General features: G+C 41.4%; 2 protein-coding genes across 3 annotated transcripts; both read right to left on the minus strand.

Annotated features, from left to right (window-relative positions):
- Positions 1-809: 809 nt before the first annotated feature.
- Positions 810-5,868, minus strand: LOC135561824 (C-type lectin domain family 4 member M-like). The gene is made up of 6 exons (XM_065003753.1): positions 5,647-5,868; positions 5,261-5,362; positions 4,818-5,156; positions 4,557-4,699; positions 4,337-4,440; positions 810-2,183 (listed from the first exon to the last, which is right to left on the minus strand). Exons 1-6 carry the CDS (start codon positions 5,786-5,788, stop codon positions 2,027-2,029), a joined length of 987 nt encoding a protein of 328 aa, XP_064859825.1. The 5' UTR covers positions 5,789-5,868; the 3' UTR covers positions 810-2,026.
- Positions 5,869-15,153: 9,285 nt separating this feature from the next.
- Positions 15,154-23,531, minus strand: LOC135561825 (C-type lectin domain family 4 member E-like). Of its 2 annotated transcripts, XM_065003757.1 has the most exons (6): positions 23,300-23,531; positions 19,684-19,785; positions 19,368-19,580; positions 19,113-19,255; positions 18,880-18,983; positions 15,154-15,524 (listed from the first exon to the last, which is right to left on the minus strand). In XM_065003757.1, the coding sequence occupies exons 1-6, from the start codon at positions 23,439-23,441 to the stop codon at positions 15,368-15,370; spliced, it is 861 nt and encodes a 286-aa protein (XP_064859829.1). In that variant the 5' UTR covers positions 23,442-23,531; the 3' UTR covers positions 15,154-15,367. The 2 variants fall into 2 exon arrangements, with proteins under 2 accessions (XP_064859829.1, XP_064859830.1); XM_065003758.1 differs by lacking the exon at positions 19,684-19,785.
- Between the last annotated feature and the right edge of the window lie 202 nt (positions 23,532-23,733).

The raw sequence follows: 23,733 nt of genomic DNA on the forward strand, positions 1-23,733 counted from the left end.
TCTTAGTGTGATAATATAATACATGATATGACTCCCACCAGTCTTAGTTTTATAATATAATACATGATATGACTCCCACCAGCCTTAGTTTGATAATATAATACATGATATGACTCCCACCAGTTTTAGTTTGATAATATACTACATGATATGACTCTATATCATGCTATATGATGTATGTGTGAATTCACAGGTTAAGAATTTTGTATCTGCTAAAATAAATTGGGATCCTGTTAATTGACATATACACTACATATATCCTGACTGAGTTTACAGCACCCCCAGCCTTCAACACATTATGGATCTCACTTTGTGACGTGGTGTGGGGGGAAGTTGCACCTAGACGCTGATCTTTGGTCGGATTTGCATTTCCACCACAAATGGTTAAGGTTAGGATTGGGGGAGAAAGACCTGATCCTAGATCTGTACCTAGGGGAAACTTCCCCCCGGAGTGTGTTGTCTGTGAAGAGTTACTCAGAATGAAAAGGCAGAAGTTCTGAAAATATGTCCATATTTTCAGTTTGACAGATTTAAGAGAATAGAAAAAAGAATTTCAAAAATGAACTGTTTATAACTGTTTATAATGATTAAATGAATCAGGTAATTATTACCTCAGAAACCTGGGGCACCATGGGAAAGTTTGGTTTTATTGAGTTTCTTTTTCCCAAATTAACTCAAAGAATATCAGAATATCGATTTTACAACCGTTGCTAATTAATTAATTTCCTCGACAATCTCATCCTGAACGTCGCATAATCTGTGAATCTGCACAAACCCCAGTCCCACTAAATAAGTCCGTGCCACACCAGTTTAGTTGAATATTTATTTAGTAACAAGCTAAAATGATAATATAAGATACACAAACACACAGTCTATTGATTAGAACGTAGTTTAATGAAATATGTCCCTAGCTGGCCAACACAATATGACACATGTTATACAAAATGGGGATCTAAAAAGAGTGAGAAAGTGAGAGAGCACAAGTGAAAAGCACACTGGGGTACATTTGTAAACTATGCTTAGTTTAGCCCTAACCTTGCCCCGAACTGCCACTCTCATGGGTCAGAATATAATGATGTAATTATGTGTCAAAGGTCTCCGATTTGGCATCTCCTTGTGGACCGAGTTCCTCCTTCTCTGATGGCAGCACTTCTTTGGTTACCGGGTGTAACTCTCTGATTTTACAGTTTAGTCATTTAGAAGACGCTCTTATCCAGAGCGACTTACAGGAGCAATTAGGGTTAAGTGCCTTGCTCAAGGGCACATCTACAGATTTTTCAAATAGTCGTCTCAGGAATTCGAACCAACAACCTTTCGGTTCCTGGCCCAACGATCTTAACCGCTAGGCTACCTGCCGCCCTTTCTCTAAATGAACCTGATTGGTTGAGGAGTTTTTGAGTGACAGCTAGTTGAACCACTGAAAATATCCACTACACTTCACTCTTTTGGGACCCATATAGGAGAACAACAGTCAAATATGAGCATTTGATATTGTGCTCATATGTAAATTGACAACAAAGACTGACTGTCAAATTTGATTAAGTAACATTCTTTGATATCTCTACTACACTCATTGATTGGTGATACAGTCACCTCCTATACAGTGTATGTAATGGTGGTTTGGTACTGTTGAGAATGTCATCACCAGGCCTAAATTGGAGCATGTAAATATCTGTAGAATATATTTGAATTAGAAAAGTCAAATGTACTGACTTCATGTTGAACCTGATGAGGTATAAAACACAGGAAGTTACAAACAGGAAATAAGTAGGCCTTTTATTAATATAATACTACAAATAAACACAACAATAGATGCGTTTGCATGCAGTGTGTGTGCATGTGTGTGTGAGGTTGTGTGTGTGGGTTTGAGACAGAGAGAGAATGTCTGTGAGAGAGAGAGCTACAGAGAGAGCGAGACAGAGAGAGCGAGAGAGAGAGAGACACACAGAGAGAGCGAGAGAATGAAGGAGGAAGTTTCGTGCACTGTGTGCTGCTGTATGTGTGACAGTATGTTGTCATGGTGATGTTAAACCACTTTCTCACAAACCCAGTAGATTTTCCTGTCACATGACAAGTCATTCCATGCCTCCAGAGGACGCTGATCTTTACGTATCTCAACACAGTCCTCCTCACCATAGTCTAGTCTGCCAGCACCATTATCAGGCTGTGGTTTATGCCAGTACCTACAGGGTTAACAATAGTCAGATATCATGGTTAATACCAGCACCTACAGGGTTAACAACAGTCAGATATCATGGTTAATACCAGCACCTAAAGGGTTAAAAACAGTCAGATATCATGGTTAATACCAGTACCTACAGGGTTAATAACAGTCAGATATCATGGTTAATACCAGTACCTACAGGGTTAAAAACAGTCAGATATCATGGTTAATCGCAGTACCTACAGGGTTAAAAACAGTCAGATATCATGGTTAATACCAGTACATACAGGGTTAAAACAGTAAGATATTTTATTTAACTAGGCAAGTCAGTTAAGAACAAATTCTTATTTTCAATGACGGCCTAGGAACAGTGGGTTAACTGCCTGTTCAGGGGCAGAACAACAGATTTGTACCTTGTCAGCTCGGGGGTTTGAACTTGAAACCTTCCGATTACTAGTCCAACGCTCTAACCACTAGGCTACCCTGCCGCCCCATATCATTGTTAATACCAGTACCTACAGGGTGAACAACAGTCAGATATCATGGTTAATACCAGTACCTACAGGGTTAAAAACAGTCAGATATCATGGTTAATACCAGTACCTACAGGGTTAAAAACAGTCAGATATCGTGGTTAATACCAGTACCTACAGGGTTAAAAACAGTCAGATATCATGGTTAATACCAGTACCTACAGGGTTAAAAACAGTCAGATATCATGGTTAATACCAGTACCTACAGGGTTAACAACAGTCAGATATCCAGGTTATAACATCACAATCCTAAATAATGTTCAGAAATGTTTCAGTTTAAATTCAACTTTGTTGACTGCTGCCATTAATGACAATAACCTGTCATAGATAAAGGTTGAATGAACTGAAAATGTGAGCCTTATTGTCAGAGTAGTTATCATCTCTCACTCTGTGGTCAGTGAACCTAGAGTATGAACAACACAGAGAAACAGTCCCTCTCCTTACACTGTGGTCAGTGAACCTAGAGTATGAACAACACAGAGAAACAGTCCTACTCCTTACACTGTGGTCAGTGAACCTAGAGTATGAACAACACAGAGAAACAGTCCTACTCCTTACACTGTGGTCAGTGAACCTAGAGTATGAACAACACAGAGAAACAGTCCTACTCCTTACACTGTGGTCAGTGAACCTAGAGTATGAACAACACAGAGAAACAGTCCTACTCCTTACACTGTGGTCAGTGAACCTAGAGTATGAACAACACAGAGAAACAGTCCTACTCCTTACACTGTGGTCAGTGAACCTAGAGTATGAACAACACAGAGAAACAGTCCTACTCCTTACACTGTGGTCAGTGAACCTAGAGTATGAACAACACAGAGAAACAGTCCTACTCCTTACACTGTGGTCAGTGAACCTAGAGTATGAACAACACAGAGAAACAGTCCTACTCCTTACACTGTGGTCAGTGAACCTAGAGTATGAACAACACAGAGAATCAGTCCTACTCCTTACACTGTGGTCAGTGAACCTAGAGTATGAACAACACAGAGAATCAGTCCTACTCCTTACACTGTGGTCAGTGGTATTAGAGCAGTAGTATATTACCTTGGGGTGGTCAGTGTTATTAGAGCAGTAGTATATTACCTTGGGTTGGTCAGAGTTATTAGAGCAGTAGTATATTACCTTGGGGTGGTCAGTGTTATTAGAGCAGTAGTATATTACCATGCTGTGGTCAGTGTTATTAGAGCAGTAGTATATTACCTTGGGTTGGTCAGTGTTATTAGAGCAGTAGTATATTACCTTGGGTTGGTCAGTGTTATTATAACAGTAGTATATTACCTTGGGTTGGTCAGTGTTATTAGAGCAGTAGTATATTACCTTGGGTTGGTCAGTGTTATTAGAGCAGTAGTATATTACCTTGGGTTGGTCAGTGTTATTAGAGCAGTAGTATATTACCATGCTGTGGTCAGTGTTATTAGAGCAGTAGTATATTACCTTGGGTTGGTCAGTGTTATTATAACAGTAGTATATTACCTTGGGTTGGTCAGTGTTATTAGAGCAGTAGTATATTACCTTGGGTTGGTCAGTGTTATTAGAGCAGTAGTATATTACCTTGGGTTGGTCAGTGTTATTAGAACAGTAGTATATTACCTTGGTTGGGTTGGTCAGTGTTATTAGAGCAGTAGTATATTACCTTGGGTTGGTCAGTGGGGTGCCGTCCACCCATCTCCAGGTCCCCTCAGTAACAGAGTCAGTCAGACCAATCCAGACTCTCTTGTTTAGGTTGAAGAGAAACTCCTGTTGTTGAAAAATATATATATATATATATATATACGTATACCGCTTGCACACCCATATCCTCTCTCTCTCTCTCTCTCTCTCTCTCTCTCTCTCTCTCTCTCTCTCTCACTCACCTGTTCCTTATCACTGTTTATGATCACCAGGTCTGCTCCTCTCTCCAGACAGTCCTCTCTGCTCTCATTCCAGGTTTTAGCATCATTAGACAGGAAGTACCAACTGGGTTCAAACTTCTGCCAGCCAGCAGGACAGTTTTGTTCTTGAAGATGAAAACATGAATTTCCTTCAACTTAAAACACTGGATATTTTTGAATGAATACAAACACACGATAAAGTGTGTGGGATTAATGAAAATGTACAACTGTAGGTTTACTCACTGAGATTGCTAAGCCTCCCATTAAGAAAAACTATCTCAGTCTGTAGCTGGTCTCTTTCTTTAGTCAGTGTGTTGTAACTGGTCCGTTGCAGGTCTCTCTCTTTAGTCAGTGTGTTGTAACTGGTCCGTTGCAGGTCTCTCTCTTTAATCAGTGTGTTGTAACTGGTCCGTTGCAGGTCTCTCTCTTTAATCAGTGTGTTGTAACTGGTCCGTTGCAGGTCTCTCTCTTTAATCAGTGTGTTGTAACTGGTCCGTTGCAGGTCTCTCTCTTTAGTCAGGTTGTTGTAACTGTCCTGTAGCTGTTCTCTCTCTGTTGAGTCGTGATGAAAAGCGACTCCATCTGTAAAAGGGTAAAGTTAATCAAACATGTAACTAAAACACCATTAATGAGTAAGTATGATTAAGTAGGCTACTTAAGTCTCAGTAAAAACATAGTAAACTTACAGTAGACAGACAGGCCTATGATCCCAGCCAGTAGGAGAACACACAGCAGCCCCAGACACACTGCAGCAACTCCAGAGGGTCTCTTCCACCACTGAACATGTACTGAATCACAAATGATTAAAGATCTTTGGTAATGTGTTTTACTGTTTCATCCACACAAATAAAGATATAGTACTACAGGGTAATCTCACCTGTTTAATATATTGTGTGGTACGTGTGTGTGTGTGTGTGTGTGTGTGTGTGTGTGTGTGTGTGTGTGTGTGTGTGTGTGTGTGTGTGTGTGTGTGTGTGTGTGTGTGTGTGTGTGTGTGTGTGTGTGTGTGTGTGTGTGTGTGTGTGTGTGTGTGTGTGTGTGTGTGTGTGTGTGTGTGTTCATGCAATCTTACCTGAAGCAACACCTCCATCACTTCGACTGGGTTTGAAGGCTCCTACGTTGCCATATAATTGGTCATCAATGTCTGTGTTCTTTATTGCATCAGGGTTGTTGTCTTCAAATCCATCTGAGTTTTCATAAACTCCCTCTGACATCTTAACACACTTGTGCTCAAATACAGCAACTTCTACTCCCTACTTCAACTCTAATATACGTCTGTAGCTGTGTCTTCTCCCTGCACTGTCCTGCGTCTGTGTAACTTTAGGTAGTGAAACTCTTTATCAGTCAACCAAAGTGTGAAATTAACGCAACACTGGCCACCACGTGACTTGCACCAACCTTAGTGTGATAATATAATACGACTCCCACCAGCCTGAGTATGATAATATATATATATTTTTTTAACCTTTATTTAACCAGGCAAGTCAGTTAAGAACAAATGCTTATTTTCAATGACGGCCTAGGAACAGTGGGTTTACTGCCTGTTCAGGGGCAGAACGACAGATTTGTACCTTGTCAGCTCAGGGGTTTGAACTTGCAGCCTTCCGGTTACTAGTCCAACGCTCTAACGACCAGGCTACCCTGCCGCCCCATGATATGACTCCTTCCAGTCTTAGTGTGATAATATAATACATGATATGACTCCTTCCAGTCTTAGTGTGATAATATAATATATGATATGACTTCCACCAGACTTAGTGTGATAATATAATACATGATATGACTCCTTCCAGTCTTAGTGTGATAATATAATACATGATATGACTCCTTCCAGTCTTAGTGTGATAATATAATACATGATATGTCTCCCACCAGTCTTAGTGTGATAATATAATACATGATATGACTCCCACCAGCCTTAGTTTGATAATATAATACATGATATGACTCCCACCAGACTTAGTGTGATAATATAATACATGATATGACTCCCACCAGCCTTAGTTTGATAATATAATACATGATATGACTCCCACCAGACTTAGTGTGATAATATAATACATGATATGACTCCCACCAGCCTTAGTTTGATAATATAATACATGATATGACTCCCATCAGTCTTAGTTTGATAATATAATACATTATATGACCCCCATCAGTCTTAGTGTGATAATATAATACATGATATGACTCCCACCAGCCTTAGTGTGATAATATAATACAAGATATGACTCCTACCAGCCTTAGTGTGATAATATAATACATGATATGACTCCCATCAGTCTTAGTGTGATGATATAATACATGATATGACTCCCATCAGTCTTAGTGTGATAATATAATACATGATATGACTCCCATCAGTCTTAGTTTGATAATATAATACATGATATGACTCCCACCAGCCTTAGTTTGATAATATAATACATGATATGACTCCCACCAGACTTAGTGTGATAATATAATACATGATATGACTCCCACCAGCCTTAGTTTGATAATATAATACATGATATGACTCCCACCAGACTTAGTGTGATAATATAATACATGATATGACTCCCACCAGACTTAGTGTGATAATATAATATATGATATGACTCCCACCAGACTTAGTGTGATAATATAATACATGATATGACTCCTTCCAGTCTTCGTGTGATAATATAATACATGATATGTCTCCCACCAGTCTTAGTGTGATAATATAATACATGATATGACTCCCACCAGCCTTAGTTTGATAATATAATACATGATATGACTCCCACCAGACTTAGTGTGATAATATAATACATGATATGACTCCCACCAGACTTAGTGTGATAATATAATACATGATATGACTCCCACCAGACTTAGTGTGATAATATAATACATGATATGACTCCCACCAGCCTTAGTTTGATAATATAATACATGATATGACTCCCATCAGTCTTAGTTTGATAATATAATACATGATATGACCCCCATCAGTCTTAGTGTGATAATATAATACATGATATGACTCCCACCAGCCTTAGTTTGATAATATAATACATGATATGACTTCCACCAGACTTAGTGTGATAATATAATACATGATATGACTCCTTCCAGTCTTAGTGTGATAATATAATACATGATATGACTCCTTCCAGTCTTAGTGTGATAATATAATACATGATATGTCTCCCACCAGTCTTAGTGTGATAATATAATACATGATATGACTCCCACCAGCCTTAGTTTGATAATATAATACATGATATGACTCCCACCAGACTTAGTGTGATAATATAATACATGATATGACTCCCACCAGCCTTAGTTTGATAATATAATACATGATATGACTCCCACCAGACTTAGTGTGATAATATAATACATGATATGACTCCCACCAGCCTTAGTTTGATAATATAATACATGATATGACTCCCATCAGTCTTAGTTTGATAATATAATACATTATATGACCCCCATCAGTCTTAGTGTGATAATATAATACATGATATGACTCCCACCAGCCTTAGTGTGATAATATAATACAAGATATGACTCCTACCAGCCTTAGTGTGATAATATAATACATGATATGACTCCCATCAGTCTTAGTGTGATGATATAATACATGATATGACTCCCATCAGTCTTAGTGTGATAATATAATACATGATATGACTCCCATCAGTCTTAGTTTGATAATATAATACATGATATGACTCCCACCAGCCTTAGTTTGATAATATAATACATGATATGACTCCCACCAGACTTAGTGTGATAATATAATACATGATATGACTCCCACCAGCCTTAGTTTGATAATATAATACATGATATGACTCCCACCAGACTTAGTGTGATAATATAATACATGATATGACTCCCACCAGACTTAGTGTGATAATATAATATATGATATGACTCCCACCAGACTTAGTGTGATAATATAATACATGATATGACTCCTTCCAGTCTTCGTGTGATAATATAATACATGATATGTCTCCCACCAGTCTTAGTGTGATAATATAATACATGATATGACTCCCACCAGCCTTAGTTTGATAATATAATACATGATATGACTCCCACCAGACTTAGTGTGATAATATAATACATGATATGACTCCAACCAGACTTAGTGTGATAATATAATACATGATATGACTCCCACCAGACTTAGTGTGATAATATAATACATGATATGACTCCCACCAGCCTTAGTTTGATAATATAATACATGATATGACTCCCATCAGTCTTAGTTTGATAATATAATACATGATATGACCCCCATCAGTCTTAGTGTGATAATATAATACATGATATGACTCCCACCAGCCTTAGTTTGATAATATAATACATGATATGACTCCCACCAGACTTAGTTTGATAATATAATATATGATATGACCCCCATCAGTCTTAGTGTGATAATATAATACATGATATGACTCCTACCAGCCTTAGTGTGATAATATAATACATGTTATGACTCCCACCAGCCTTAGTGTGATAATATAATACATGATATGACTCCCATCAGTCTTAGTGTGATGATATAATACATGATATGACTCCCATCAGTCTTAGTGTGATAATATAATACATGATATGACTCCCATCAGTCTTAGTTTGATAATATAATACATGATATGACTCCCACCAGCCTTAGTTTGATAATATAATACATGATATGACTCCCACCAGACTTAGTGTGATAATATAATACATGATATGACTCCCACCAGTCTTAGTTTGATAATATAATGCATGATATGACTCCCACCAGCCTTAATGTGATAATATAATACATGATATGACTCCCACCAGCCTTAGTGTTATAATATAATACATGATATGACTCCCACCAGTCTTAGTGTGATAATATAATACATGATATGACTCCCACCAGCCTTAGTTTGATAATATAATACATGATATGACTCCCACCAGCCTTAGTTTGATAATATAATACATGATATGACTCCCACCAGCCTTAGTGTGATAATATAATACATGATATGACTCCCACCAGTCTTAGTATGATAATATAATACATGATATGACTCCCACCAGTCTTAGTATGATAATATAATACATGATATGACTCCCACCAGCCTTAGTGTGATAATATAATACATGATATGACTCCCACCAGTCTTAGTGTGATAATATACTACATGATATGACTCCCACCAGCCTTAGTTTGATAATATAATACATGATATGACTCCCACCAGACTTAGTATGATAATATAATACATGATATGACTCCCACCAGCCTTAGTTTGATAATATATAATACAAGCATTTTACAGAGTAAAGTCCAACTGGGCAGAGACGTCAATTCAATGTCTATTCCACGTTGGTTCAGCGTAATTTTATTGAAATTTAGTTTATACAATGTTGATTCAACCAATGTGTACCCATTAAGGTATGTCTACACACTCCTTTTATTAAATCTTAACATAACTATTCTTATTTTCTTTCTGCCTTTCTCTTAATTTTCTTCTTCATCTCAGTTTGTGTTTCTTCCATTCCTCACCTCCTATCAACCCTATTAGGAGAGAAGGTCCAAGGTCCCTCTGCTAGGATCTCCAGTGTGTTTCTCTCATTTTAACCACTAGGTGGAATCATCACTTCACCATTCAGGACCTTATCCAACTGAAGGGTTAAAGTTGATATTGTGGGGCTTCTAAAGACCCCCACCATTGATTATGTTGTTACTAATTTGCTTTCGTGCCATTGTACTTTTGCTCACTCTATAGCTGAGTATTGAGGTCTCTGTCTGTGTCTAGCTTTCTGCCAAAACCCGCCGCCCAGCGTCTGTGAGGAAAGGTGAGAAAAGGGACTGAGGGTGATAGCGAGACACAGAGAGACAGCGTCTGTTTTTCTCTAAAACCAGGGCAGATTTGCATACTGCTGAGACAGGTTCTCAGAAACCTTGTGTTAAGAATAACTTTAGCTGCACATGCAGGTTTTGACATCGGAGATCGCACCATAAGGTCTGATCTCGGGTATATAAGATGCCGTCTTTCTTTTGTTCGGGGCAGAACTCAGGAGAGACATCAGTTGCATGTCTGATGTTTGATCTTTGACTTCTGTCTACGGCTGTATTATAATTATATATGCACATTTGAAGTATTCCTTATCTGTTAAGTAAATAACGGAGCCCAGATAAGTGGAACCAACACAACCATTAACATAATAACTATGGGAAAGAAGAGAGAAAGGGGAGAGAGACAGACAGACAGACAGACAGATAGACAGAAGGTTATTGTACCACCGCTTTCTCATAGATCCAGTTATGATATTTGGTACAATTGTCATCATTCCATGTCTGTACAGGGTCAGCTTGTCCAGAGTAAATCTCAACACAGCCCTCCTGCACTCTATCATCAGGCTGTCCTTTCCCCCAGTACCTAAACAACACAGAGAACCAGACAGTCAGAAAATGTGGTAAAAACATCCTCCTCAATTATACACAGTCTTATGTTTTCTCAGCTTAAAAGACACACTCTGTAATATGATCATGCCATTATCAAGACCATCAATACATTTTTTATTTTACTCTTTCAATTGCATGTTCATTTGTCAATATTACCTGGTTTCTATAACACATCTATAGTTCTCATTGAATTACATTCATTATTTTTAAACATACATTTTGATGAATATGGTTGGAAGCAAAATATCATTGTTGTTTTTTTATCTCCATATCACAAGGTAAAATGTTCAAATCTCTCACCCTGTGGTCATTGTTGTGCCATCCACCTACTTCCAGGTCTCCTCAGTAACAGAGTCAGTCAGACCAATCCAGACTCTCAGGTGGAGGTTGAAGAGAAATGGTCAGTTGTTGAGAAATATATTAGTGTACTGATGAAAATACTTGCTCAACCACTCTCAACCTCTCTTCTCTCTCACCTCCACCTCCCTCTACACCCCCTCTCTCGCTCTCTTCTCTCTCACCTCTCCCCTCCGTCTACACCCCCTCTCTCTATCTCTCTTACCTCTCTCCCTATCCCTCTCTCTACCCTTCTCCCTATCCCCCTCTCTCACATCTCTCTCTCTTCTCTCTCACCTCCACCTCCCTCTACACCCCTCTCTCGCTCTCTTCTCTCTCACCTCTCCCCTCCGTCTACACCCCTCTCTCTATCTCTCTTACCTCTCTCCCTATCCCTCTCTCTACCCTTCTCCCTATCCCCCTCTCTCACCTCTCTCTCTCTTCTCTCTCACCTCCACCTCCCTCCCTCCCACTCACCTGTTCCTCTCTGCTGTTTATGATCACCAGGTCTGCTCCTCTCTCCCCCTCTCTTCTCTCTCACCTCTCCCCTCCGTCTACACCCCCTCTCTCTATCTCTCTTACCTCTCTCCCTCTCTCTACCCTTCTCCCTATCCCCCTCTCTCACATCTCTCTCTCTTCTCTCTCACCTCCACCTCCCTCTACACCCCTCTCTCGCTTTCTTCTCTCTCACCTCTCCCCTCCGTCTACACCCCCTCTCTCTATCTCTCTTACCTCTCTCCCTATCGCTCTCTCTACCCTTCTCCCTATCCCCCTCTCTCACATCTCTCTCTCTTCTCTCTCACCTCCACCTCCCTCTACACCCCCTCTCTCGCTCTCTTCTCTCTCACCTCTCCCCTCCCTCTACACCCCCTCTCTCTATCTCTCTTACCTCTCTCCCTATCCCTCTCTCTACCCTTCTCCCTATCCCCCTCTCTCACCTCCACCTCCCTCCCACTCACCTGTTCCTCTCTGCTGTTTATGATCACCAGGACTGCTTCTCTCTCTTCCCAGGTTTTCTTAGTAGAGAGGAAGTACAACTGTAGTCAAAGTTTCTCCATCCCTTTTGAAAATGCTGCTCTGTTGTAGAGCAAAGGTGAACACATTGAGAAACATAGCCAGTATCCTCATACTCATTGCTATATAATATAACCCATTGATATATAATTACTGTTTATTTTACTTCTAATTTATTTATATCTCACCTATCACAAAAAGCTTTGCCTGAATATGGCCTTTCTCTTTAGTCAGGTTGTTGTATCTGGTCTGTAACTGGTCTCTCTCTTCAGTCAGGTTGTTGTATCTGGTCTGTAACTGGTCTCTCTCTTTAGTCAGGTTGTTGTATCTGGTCTGTAACTGGTCTCTCTCTTCAGTCAGGTTGTTGTATCTGGTCTGTAACTGGTCTCTCTCTTCAGCCAGGTTGTTGTATCTGGTCTGTAACTGGTCTCTCTCTTTAGTCAGGTTGTTGTATCTGGTCTGTAACTGGTCTCTCTCTTTAGTCAGGTTGTTGTATCTGGTCTGTAACTGGTCTCTCTCTTCAGTCAGGTTATTGTATCTGGTCTGTAACTGGTCTCTCTCTTTAGTCAGGTTGTTGTATCTGGTCTGTAACTGGTCTCTCTCTTCAGTCAGGTTGTTGTATCTGGTCTGTAACTGGTCTCTCTCTTCAGCCAGGTTGTTGTATCTGGTCTGTAACTGGTCTCTCTCTTTAGTCAGGTTGTTGTATCTGGTCTGTAACTGGTCTCTCTCTTTAGTCAGGTTGTTGTATCTGGTCTGTAACTGGTCTCTCTCTTTAGTCAGGTTGTTGTATGTGGTCTGTAACTGGTCTCTCTCTTCAGTCAGGTTGTTGTATCTGGTCTGTAACTGGTCTCTCTCTTTAGTCAGGTTGTTGTATCTGGTCTGTAGCTGGTCTCTCTCTTTAGTCAGGTTGTTGTATCTGGTCTGTAACTGGTCTCTCTATTCAGTTGTGTTGATTTTATAAAGGGAAAAACTCTGGAACAAGTTGTTCCTTTTATCCTCAGAATCTGTGATGTCTCTGTTATCTACAAAGTATAAACACATGGTTACTAGGTAAAACACCAGGCAAATAGGCCTAATAACCTGCAAGTCTTACAACTAGGTGATAATCAATGAACTTGGATACAAACTCACAGTAGACAGACAGGCCTATGATCCCAGCCAGTAGAACACACAGCAACCCCAGAAACACTGCAGCAACTAGGAAGGGTCTCTTCCCTGATCTATCAGGCTCTGTGGAAACAAACAAGAGACGTTTACGTTGTTATTGTGTGTGTGTGTGTGTGTGTGTGTGTGATCTGCCTGAGTCACTGTGATTGTGTGTTATCACTAGAGTGTTTCAGTCTCCGTGACAGAGTTTTCTTAGTTCCTACCTGAGTGATGGGTCTCTGTCTTCACTCTCCTCGGTGTGTGTGTGTGTGTGTGTGTTACCTGAGTGCTGGTCTCCTGGTCCATTATTAGGAGCAGTGTCTGCTGTCTCTTCTCTCTTGGTGCTGGTCTCAACGTCTCTCAGGGTGTCTGCACTGACATAGACATCCACAATACTCTCCTCCATCTCACCTCTGTCAAACTTGACCTTCTTGTTCCTATCTGGTTCAGCATAGATGACCTTTGACATCTTTAACAATGCCTGGGTCTTTCTTTCTATGTTGGTCTACTATACATTTAGTCTCTGATTCTAGAATTAATGTGGTGGTCTTCCAACATGGCCACCAGGAGGCGTCGTACGTCAACTACAAGCCCTCTATACGTTAAGTCTCTGCTTCTAGTGATATATCTGTCTCTGAGTCATCTGTTTGTCTCTGTCTGTGTGACTGATGTAGGTGTTAACTCTAGGGAATTATCAACAAAATGACACGGGTAGTTGTGGCTATGCTAATACAACAAAATAGAACAAGTTTGCATACTAGTGTGCCTACTTGTGTGTATACTTTTGTCCGTGCGTGTGTGTGTGTGTGTGTGTGTGTGTGTGTGTGAGATTGTTACAATGGTTATTGTTAAACCATTTTCTGCAGAACAATATAAATCATTCCATGTCTCTACAGGGTCATCTTGTCCAGAATTTAACTCAACACAGTCCTCCTGTCCAGGGAATGGGACTTGCTATTTGTGATGATGGGCAGGACACTATCATACCAGGAAGATATAGATCATAGAGGGGAAGTGGAGAACAAAGACTAGCTGTTAACATATATTAAATATCATGTGTAACAGCCCCAAGATAATTCAGGGAGTTTCCAGAACTCCTCCTTCCTTTCACCTTTCTGCTGATTTGGACCCTCTGTTTACTCCCAAATATACATCAACATGTTCAGGAGGTCCAGGACTACAAACATGGGTCATTATCATGCCCAGACAATAGATTTTACACCACAAGATTGCACCATGTGGATATTGAGGGTGGGTATGCTTAACCAGTGAGTTTGAGTGATAGCTGGTTGAACCACTGAAAATATCCACTTCCCTTCCCTCTTTTGGGACCCATTTCGGGGAACAACAATCAAATAGGAGCATTTGATATTGTGCTTATATGTAACTTGACAACATAGACTGACTGTTAAATATGATTTAGTAATATCCTTTGATATCTCTACTACACTCATTGATTGGTGATACAGTCACTATGTAATGGTGGTTTGGTACTGTTGAGAATGTCATCACCAGGCCTATATTGGAGCATGTAAATATCTGCAGAATATATTTGAATTGGAAGTTATGTGAATGGACAAAGTCAAATGTACTGAATTCATGTTGAACCTGATGAGGTATAAAACACAGGAAGTTACAAACAGGAAATAAGTAGGACATTTATTAATTTGATACTACAAACAAATACAACAATAGGTGTGTGTGTGTGTGTGTGTGTGTGTGTGTGTGTGTGTGTGTGTGTGTGTGTGTGTGTGTGTGTGTGTGTCGGTGTGTGTGTGAGAGAGAGAATGAAGGAGAAAGTTGTGTGCACTGTAGGCTACTGTATGTGTTACAGTATGTTGTCATGGTGATGTTAAAGCACTTTCTCACAAACCCAGTTGAGTTTGCTGCGACATGATATGTCATTCCATGACTTTCGAGAACTCTGTTCTTTATGTATCTGAACACAGTCCTCCTCACCATATTCTGGTTTGCCACCACCATTATCAGGCTGATGTGGAGACCAGTACCTACAGGGTTAAAAACAGTCGTCAGATATCATGGTTAATACCAGTACCTACAGGGTTAACAACAGTCAGACATCATGGTTAATACCAGTACCTACAGGGTTAACAACAGACAGATATCATGGTTAATACCAGTACCTACAGGGTTAACAACAGTCAGACATCATGGTTAATACCAGTACCTACAGGGTTAAAAACAGTCAGATATCATGGTTAATACTAGTACCTACAGGGTTAAAAACAGTCAGATATCATGTTAATACCAGTACCTACAGGGTTAAAAACAGTCAGATATCATGGTTAATACTAGTACCTACAGGGTTAAAAACAGTCAGATATCATGTTAATACCAGTACCTACAGTGTTAAAAACAGTCAGATATCATGGTTAATACTAGTACCTACAGGGTTAACAACAGTCAGATATCATGGTTAATACCAGTACCTACAGGGTTAAACACAGTCAGATATCATGGTTAATACCAGTACCTACAGGGTTAAAAACAGTCAGATATCATGTTAATACCAGTACCTACAGTGTTAAAAACAGTCAGATATCATGGTTAATACTAGTACCTACAGGGTTAACAACAGTCAGATATCATGGTTAATACCAGTACCTACAGGGTTAAACACAGTCAGATATCATGGTTAATACCAGTACCTACAGGGTTAAAAACAGTCAGATATCATGGTTAATACCAGTAGCTACAGGGTTAACAACAGTCAGATATCATGGTTAGAATATCACAATCCTAAATAATGCACATAAATGTTTCAGTATAAATTCAACTTAGTTGACTGCTGCCATCAATGACAATAACCTGTCATAGATAAAGGTTGAATGAACTGAAAACTGGAGCCTTATTGTCAGAGTAGTTATCATCTCTCACTCTGTGGTCAGTGAACCTAGAGTATGAACAACACAGAGAAACAGTCCTACTCCTTACACTGTGGTCAGTGAACCTAGAGTATGAACAACACAGAGAAACAGTCCTACTCCTTACACTGTGGTCAGTGAACCTAGAGTATGAACAACACAGAGAAACAGTCCTACTCCTTACACTGTGGTCAGTGAACCTAGAGTATGAACAACACAGAGAAACAGTCCTACTCCTTACACTGTGGTCAGTGAACCTAGAGTATGAACAACACAGAGAAACAGTCCTACTCCTTACACTGTGGTCAGTGAACCTAGAGTATGAACAACACAGAGAAACAGTCCTACTCCTTACACTGTGGTCAGTGGTATTAGAGCAGTAGTATATTACCTTGGGGTGGTCAGTGTTATTAGAGCAGTAGTATATTACCTTGGGTTGGTCAGAGTTATTATAACAGTAGTATATTACCTTGGGGTGGTCAGTGTTATTAGAGCAGTAGTATATTACCTTGGGGTGGTCAGTGTTATTATAACAGTAGTATATTACCTTGGGGTGGTCAGTGTTATTATAACAGTAGTATATTACCTTGGGGTGGTCAGTGTTATTAGAGCAGTAGTATATTACCTTGGGGTGGTCAGTGTTATTATAACAGTAGTATATTACCTTGGGGTGGTCAGTGTTATTAGAGCAGTAGTGTATTACCTTGGGTTGGTCAGTGTTATTAGAGCAGTAGTATATTACCTTGGGGTGGTCAGTGTTATTAGAGCAGTAGTGTATTACCTTGGGTTGGTCAGTGTTATTAGAGCAGTAATATATTACCTTGGGGTGGTCAGTGTTATTAGAGCAGTAGTATATTACCTTGGGGTGGTCAGTGTTATTAGAGCAGTAGTATATTACAGGGCAGGGCTTTCTCCTATAGAGCTCCATTTTTATGGAACGGTCTGCCTACCCATGTCAGAGACGCAAACTCGGTCTCAACCTTTAAGTCTTTACTGAAGACTCATCTCTTCAGTGGGTCATATGATTGAGTGTAGTCTGGCCCAGGAGTGGGAAGGTGAACGGAAAGGCTCTGGAGCAACGAACCGCCCTTGCTGTCTCTGCCTGGCCGGTTCCCCTCTTTCCACTGGGATTCTCTGCCTCTAACCCTATTACAGGGGCTGAGTCTCTGGCTTACTGGGGCTCTCTCATGCCGTCCCTGGAAGGGGTGCGTCACCTGAGTGGGTTGATTCACTGATGTGGTCATCCTGTCTGGGTTGGCGCCCCCCCTTGGGTTGTGCCATGGCGGAGATCTTTGTGGGCTATACTCGGCCTTGTCTCAGGATGGTAAGTTGGTGGTTGAAGATATCCCTCTAGTGGTGTGGGGGCTGTGCTTTGGCAAAGTGGGTGGGGTTATATCCTTCCTGTTTGGCCCTGTCCGGGGGTGTCCTCGGATGGGGCCACAGTGTCTCCTGACCCCTTCTGTCTCAGCCTCCAGTATTTATGCTGCAGTAGTTTATGTGTCGGGGGGCTAGGGTCAGTTTGTTTTATCTGGAGTACTTCTCCTGTCCTATTCGGTGTCCTGTGTGAATCTAAGTGTGCGTTCTCTAATTCTCTCCTTGTCTCTTTCTTTCTCTCTCTCGGAGGACCTTTTATTTTTTATTTTATTTGACCTTTATTTAACCAGGCAAGTCAGTTAAGAACAAATTCTTATTTTCAATGACGGCCTGGGAACAGTGGGTTAACTGCCTGTTCAGGGGCAGAACGACAGATTTGTACCTTGTCAGCTCGGGGGTTTGAACTCGCAACCTTCCGGTTACTAGTCCAACGCTCTAACCACTAGGCTACCCTGCCGCCCCTCTCGGAGGACCTGAGCCATAGGACCATGCCCCAGGACTACCTGACATGATGACTCCTTGCTGTCCCCATTCCACCTGGCCGTGCTGCTGCTCCAGTTTCAACTGTTCTGCCTTATTATTATTCGACCATGCTGGTCATTTATGAACATTTTAACATCTTGGCCATGTTCTGTTATAATCTCCACCCGGCACAGCCAGAAGAGGATTGGCCACCCCACATAGCCTGGTTCCTCTCTAGGTTTCTTCCTAGGTTTTGGCCTTTCTAGGGAGTTTTTCCTAGCCACCGTGCTTCTACACCTGCATTGCTTGCTGTTTGGGGTTTTAGGCTGGGTTTCTGTACAGCACTTTGAGATATCAGCTGATGTACGAAGGGCTATATAAATACATTTGATTTGATTTGATTTATTACCTTGGGTTGGTCAGTGTTATTATAACAGTAGTATATTACCTTGGGTTGGTCAGTGTTATTAGAGCAGTAGTATATTACCTTGGGTTGGTCAGTGTTATTAGAGCAGTAGTATATTACCTTGGGTTGGTCAGTGTTATTAGAGCAGTAGTATATTACCTTGGGTTGGTCAGAGTTATTAGAGCAGTAGTATATTACCTTGGGTTGGTCAGAGTTATTAGAGCAGTAGTATATTACCTTGGGGTGGTCAGTGGGGTGCCATCCACCCATTTCCAGGTCCCGTCAGTAACAGAGTCAGTCAGACCAATCCAGACTCCCTTGTTGAGGTTGAAGAGAAACTCCTGTTGTTGAGAAAGATAAATATTTATGTGTATATGTTTGATCATATTTACCGCCTGCACACCCAGAGCTCCCCCCCCCCCCCCCCCTCCCACTCACTCACTCACTCACTCACTCACTCACTCACTCACCTGTTCCTTTTCACTGTTTATGATCACCAGGTCTGCTCCTCTCTCCAGACAGTCCTCTCTGCTCCCCTTCCAGGTTTTAGTCTCAGTAGACAGGAAGTACCAACTGGATTCAAACTTCTGCCAGCATTCAGGACAGGTTTGTTCTACAAGATGAAATCATGAATTTCCTTAATCTTTTCACACTGGATAAAATAATACAGACACACGATAAAGTGTGTGCGATTAATGAAAATGTACTACTGTAGGTTTACTCACTGAGATTGGAAAGCCTCTCGCTAAGAAAAACTTTCTCAGTCTGTAGCTGGTCTCTCTCTTTAGTCAGGTTGTTGTAACGGGTCTGTAGTTGGTCTCTCTCTTTAGTCAGGGTGTTGTAACTGATCTGTAGCTGGTCTCTCTCTTTAGTCAGAAGGCTGTTGCTGTCCTGTAGCTGGTCTATCTCTGTTGAGTCGTGATGATCAGTGACTCCATCTGTAAAAGGGAAAGTTAATCAAACATGTAACTAAAACACCATTAATGAGTAAGTATAATTTAGTAGGCTACTTAAGTCTCAGTAAAAACATAGTAAACTTACAGTAGACAGACAGGCCTATGATCCCAGCCAGTAGGAGAACACACAGCAGCCCCAGACACACTGTAGCAACTCCAGAGGGTCTCTTCCACCACTGAACATGTACTGAATCACAAATGATTAAAGATCTTTGGTAATGTGTTTTACTGTATCATCCAGGATTGAGACAAATAAAGCTATTGCACTACAGGGAAATCTCACCTGTTTAATGTGTGTTTTTTATGTGTTTTTCCCCGCCTTATTTGTAACTTATTCTGTACATAATGTTTCTGCAACCATATCTTACGGCAAAAAAGAGCTTCTCGATATCAGGACAGCGATTACTCACCTCGGATTAGACAATTATTTTTTTCTACAACAAAGATGATGCACAAGATATTCTCCAAACACCCCTCAAGACCGTCATCCCCGTTATTTGCAAGAGGAAGCAACGCAGGTTACGGAGGCAAAGAGCCGGATGCCTGGTCAGGACCCGGCGAAGGCGACTGGGAAAGCTGCCGCTACCGTCAATACTACTCGCCAACGTGCAATCATTGGACAATAAATTATACGAGGTACGATCACAAATATCCAACCAACGGGACATCAGAAACTGTAATATCCTATGTTTCACGGAATCGTGGCTGAATGACGACATGGATATTCAGCTAACGGGATATACGCTGCACCGGCAGGATAGAACAGCACACTCCGGTAAAACGAGGGGGGACGGGGGACGGTCTGTGCATGTTTGTAAACAACAGCTGGTGAACGAAATCTAAGGAAGTCTCTAGATTTTGCTCGCCTGAAGTAGAGTATATTGTGATAAATTGCAGGCCACACTACTTGCCTAGAGTGTTTTCAGCTATACTTTTCATGGCTGTTTATTTACCACCACAGACAGATGCTGACATTAAGACAGCGCTTAGTCAGCTGTATTAAGGACATAAGCAAACAGGAAACCACTCACCAAGAGGCGGCGCTCCTAGTGGCTGGATACTTTAATGCAGGGAAACTTAAAATCAGTTATACCAAATTTCTATCAACATGTTAAATGTGCAACCAGAGGGAAAAACATTCTAGATCACCTGTACTCCACACACAGAGACGCATACAAAGCTCTCCCTCGCCCTCCATTTGGTAAATCCGACACAACTCTATTCTCCTGATTCCTGCTTACAAGCAAAAATTAAAGGAGGAAGCACCAGTGACTCAGATGAAGCAGATGCTAAATTACAGGACTCTTTTGCTATCACAGACTCGAACATGTTCCGGGATTCTTCCGATAGCATTGAGAAGTACACCACATCAGTCACTGACTTTATCAATAAGTGCATCGAGGACGTCGTCCCCACAGTGACTGTACGTACATACCTCAACCAGAGGCCATGGATTACAGGCAACATTCGCGCTGAGCTAAAGGGTAGTGCTTCTGCTTTCAAGGTGCGGGACTCTAACCGGGAAGCTTACAAGAAATCCTGCTATGCCCTGCAAAGAACCATCAAACAGGTAAAGGGCAAATTCAGGGCTAAGATTGAATCATACTACACCAGCTCCGACGCTCGTCTTATGTGGCAAGGCTTGCAAACTATTACAGACTACAAAGGGAAGCACAGCTGCGAGCTGCCCAGTGACACCAGCCTACCAGATGAGCTAAATCAGTTCTATGCTCGCTTCGAGGCAAGCAACACTGAGGCATGCATGAGAGCATCAGCTGTTCCGGACGACTGTGATCACACTCTCTGTAGCTGACGTAAATAAGACCTTTAAACAGGTCAACATACACAAGGCTGCGGGGCCAGACGAATTACCAGGACGTGTGCTCCGGGCATGTACTGACCAACTGGCAGGTGTCCTCACTGACATTTTCAACATGTCCCTGATTGAGTCTGTAATACCAACATGTTTCAAGCAGACCACCATAGTCCCTGTGCCCAAGAACACAAAGGCAACCTGCCTAAATGACTACAGACCCGTAGCACTCACGTCCGTAGCCATGAAGTGCTTTGAAAGGTCGGTAATGGCTCACATCAACACCATTATCCCAGAAACCCTAGACCCACTCCAATTTGCATACCGCCCAAACAGATCCACAGATGATACAATCTCTATTGCACTCCACACTGCCCTTTCCCACCTGGACAAAATATACACTTATGTGAGAATGCTATTCATTGACTACAGCTCAGCGTACAACACCATAGTACACTAAAAGCTCATCACTAAGCTAAGGATCCTGGGACTAAACACCTCCCTCTTCAACTGGATCCTGGACTTCCTGACGGGCTGCCCCCAGGTGGTGAGGGTAGGTAGCAACACATCTGCCACGCTGATCCTCAACACTGGAGCGCCACAAGGGTGCGTGCTCAGTCACCTCCTGTACTCCCTGTTCACCCACGACTGCATTGCAAAGCACGATTCAAACACCATCATTAAGTTTGCAGACGACACAACAGTGGTAGGCCTGATCACAGACAACGACGAGACAGCCTATAGGGAGGAGGTCAGTGACCTGGCCGTGTGGTGCTGAAATAACAACCTATCCCTAAATGTTGCCAAGACTAAGGAGATGATTGTGGACTACAGGAAAAGGAGCACCGAGCACACCCCCATTCTCATCGACGTGGCTGTAGTGTAACAACAAACTAGAATGGTACAAACACACCAAAACAGTGGTGAAGAGGGCACGACAAAGCCTATTCCCCCTCAGGAAACTTAAAAGAATTGGCATGGGTCCTCAGATCCTCAAAAGGTTCTGCAGCTGCAACATCGAGAGCTGGTTGCATCACTGCCTGGTACGGCAATTACTCGGCCTCTGACCGCAAGGCACTACAGAGGGTAGTGCGTACAGCCCAGTACATCACTGGAGCTAGCTACCTGCCATCCAGGACCTCTACCTGCCATCCAGGATCTCTACACCAGGCGCTGTCAGAGGAAGGCCCTAAAAATGGTCAAAGACCCCAGCCACCCCAGTCATAGACTGTTCTCTCTACTACCGCATGCAAGCAGTACCGGAGTGCCAAGTCTAGGACAAAAAGGCTTCTCAACAGTTTTTAGCCCCAAACCATAAGACTCCTGAACAGGTAATCATATGGCTACCCAGACTATTTGTTTTGTGTGCCCCCCCAACCCCTCTTTTTACGCTGCTGCTACTCTCTGTTTATCATATATGCATAGTCACTTGAACTATACATTCATGTATATACTACCTCAATTGGGCCGACCAACCAGTGCTCTGGCACATTGGCTAACCGGGCTATATGCGTTGTGTCCCTCCACCCACCACATGCTAACCCCACTTTTACGCTACTGCTAACCTCTGTTCATCATATATGCATAGTCAATTTAACCATATCTACATGTACATACTACCTCAACCAGCCTGACTATCCGGTGGCTGTATATAGCCTCGCTACTTTTATAGCATTGCTACTGTACATAGCCTGTCTTTTTACTGTTGTTTTATTTCTTTACTTACCTATTGTTCACCTAACACCCTTTTTGCACTATTGGTTAGATCCTGTAAGTAAGCATTTCACTGTAAGGTCTACACCTGTTGTATTCGGCGCACGTGACAAATAAACTTTGATTTGATTTGTGTAAAGTACGTGTCTGTGTGTGTGTGTTTGTGCAATCTTACCAGATGCAACAACTCCATTTCTTGTACTGGACTTGAAGGCTCTTACGTTGGCATATAATTGGCCATCAATGTCTGTGTTCTTCATTGCATCAGGCTCATTGTCTTCAAATCCATCTGAGTTTTGATAGACTCCCTCTGACATTCTAACACACTTGTGATCAAGTACAGTAACTTCTACTTCTTACATCAGCTCTAATATGCGTCTGTAGCTGTGTCTTCTCCATGCAATGTCCTGTCTCTGTGTGAATTATAGAAGTGAAACTCTTTATCAGTCAACCACAGTCAGCCACCACGTGACTCCCACCAGCCTTAGTTTGATAATATAATACATGATATGACTTCCACCAGCCTTAGTTTGGTAATATAATACATGATATGACTCCCACCAGCGTTAGTTTGATAATATTATACATGATATGACTCCCACCAGTCTT

This window comes from Oncorhynchus nerka, linkage group LG18 (genome assembly GCF_034236695.1).
Source record: "Oncorhynchus nerka isolate Pitt River linkage group LG18, Oner_Uvic_2.0, whole genome shotgun sequence".
Taxonomy (NCBI): domain Eukaryota; kingdom Metazoa; phylum Chordata; class Actinopteri; order Salmoniformes; family Salmonidae; genus Oncorhynchus; species Oncorhynchus nerka.

Coding starts and splice junctions, on each gene's coding strand:
- LOC135561824 (XM_065003753.1), bottom strand. CDS start 5,788: ATGTCAGAGGGAGTTTATGAAAACTCAGATGGATTTGAAGACAACAAC. Junction 5,363..5,646: donor TGATGGAGGTGTTGCTTCAG/GTAAGATTGCAT, acceptor TTTGTGATTCAG/TACATGTTCAGTGGTGGAAG. Junction 4,441..4,556: donor TAAACAGTGATAAGGAACAG/GTGAGTGAGAGA, acceptor TTTCAACAACAG/GAGTTTCTCTTCAACCTAAA.
- LOC135561825 (XM_065003757.1), bottom strand. CDS start 23,441: ATGTCAGAGGGAGTCTATCAAAACTCAGATGGATTTGAAGACAATGAG. Junction 19,256..19,367: donor CGAGAGGCTTTCCAATCTCA/GTGAGTAAACCT, acceptor TTCATCTTGTAG/AACAAACCTGTCCTGAATGC. Junction 15,525..18,879: donor ACCCCACTGACCACCCCAAG/GTAATATACTAC, acceptor TTAACCCTGTAG/GTACTGGTCTCCACATCAGC.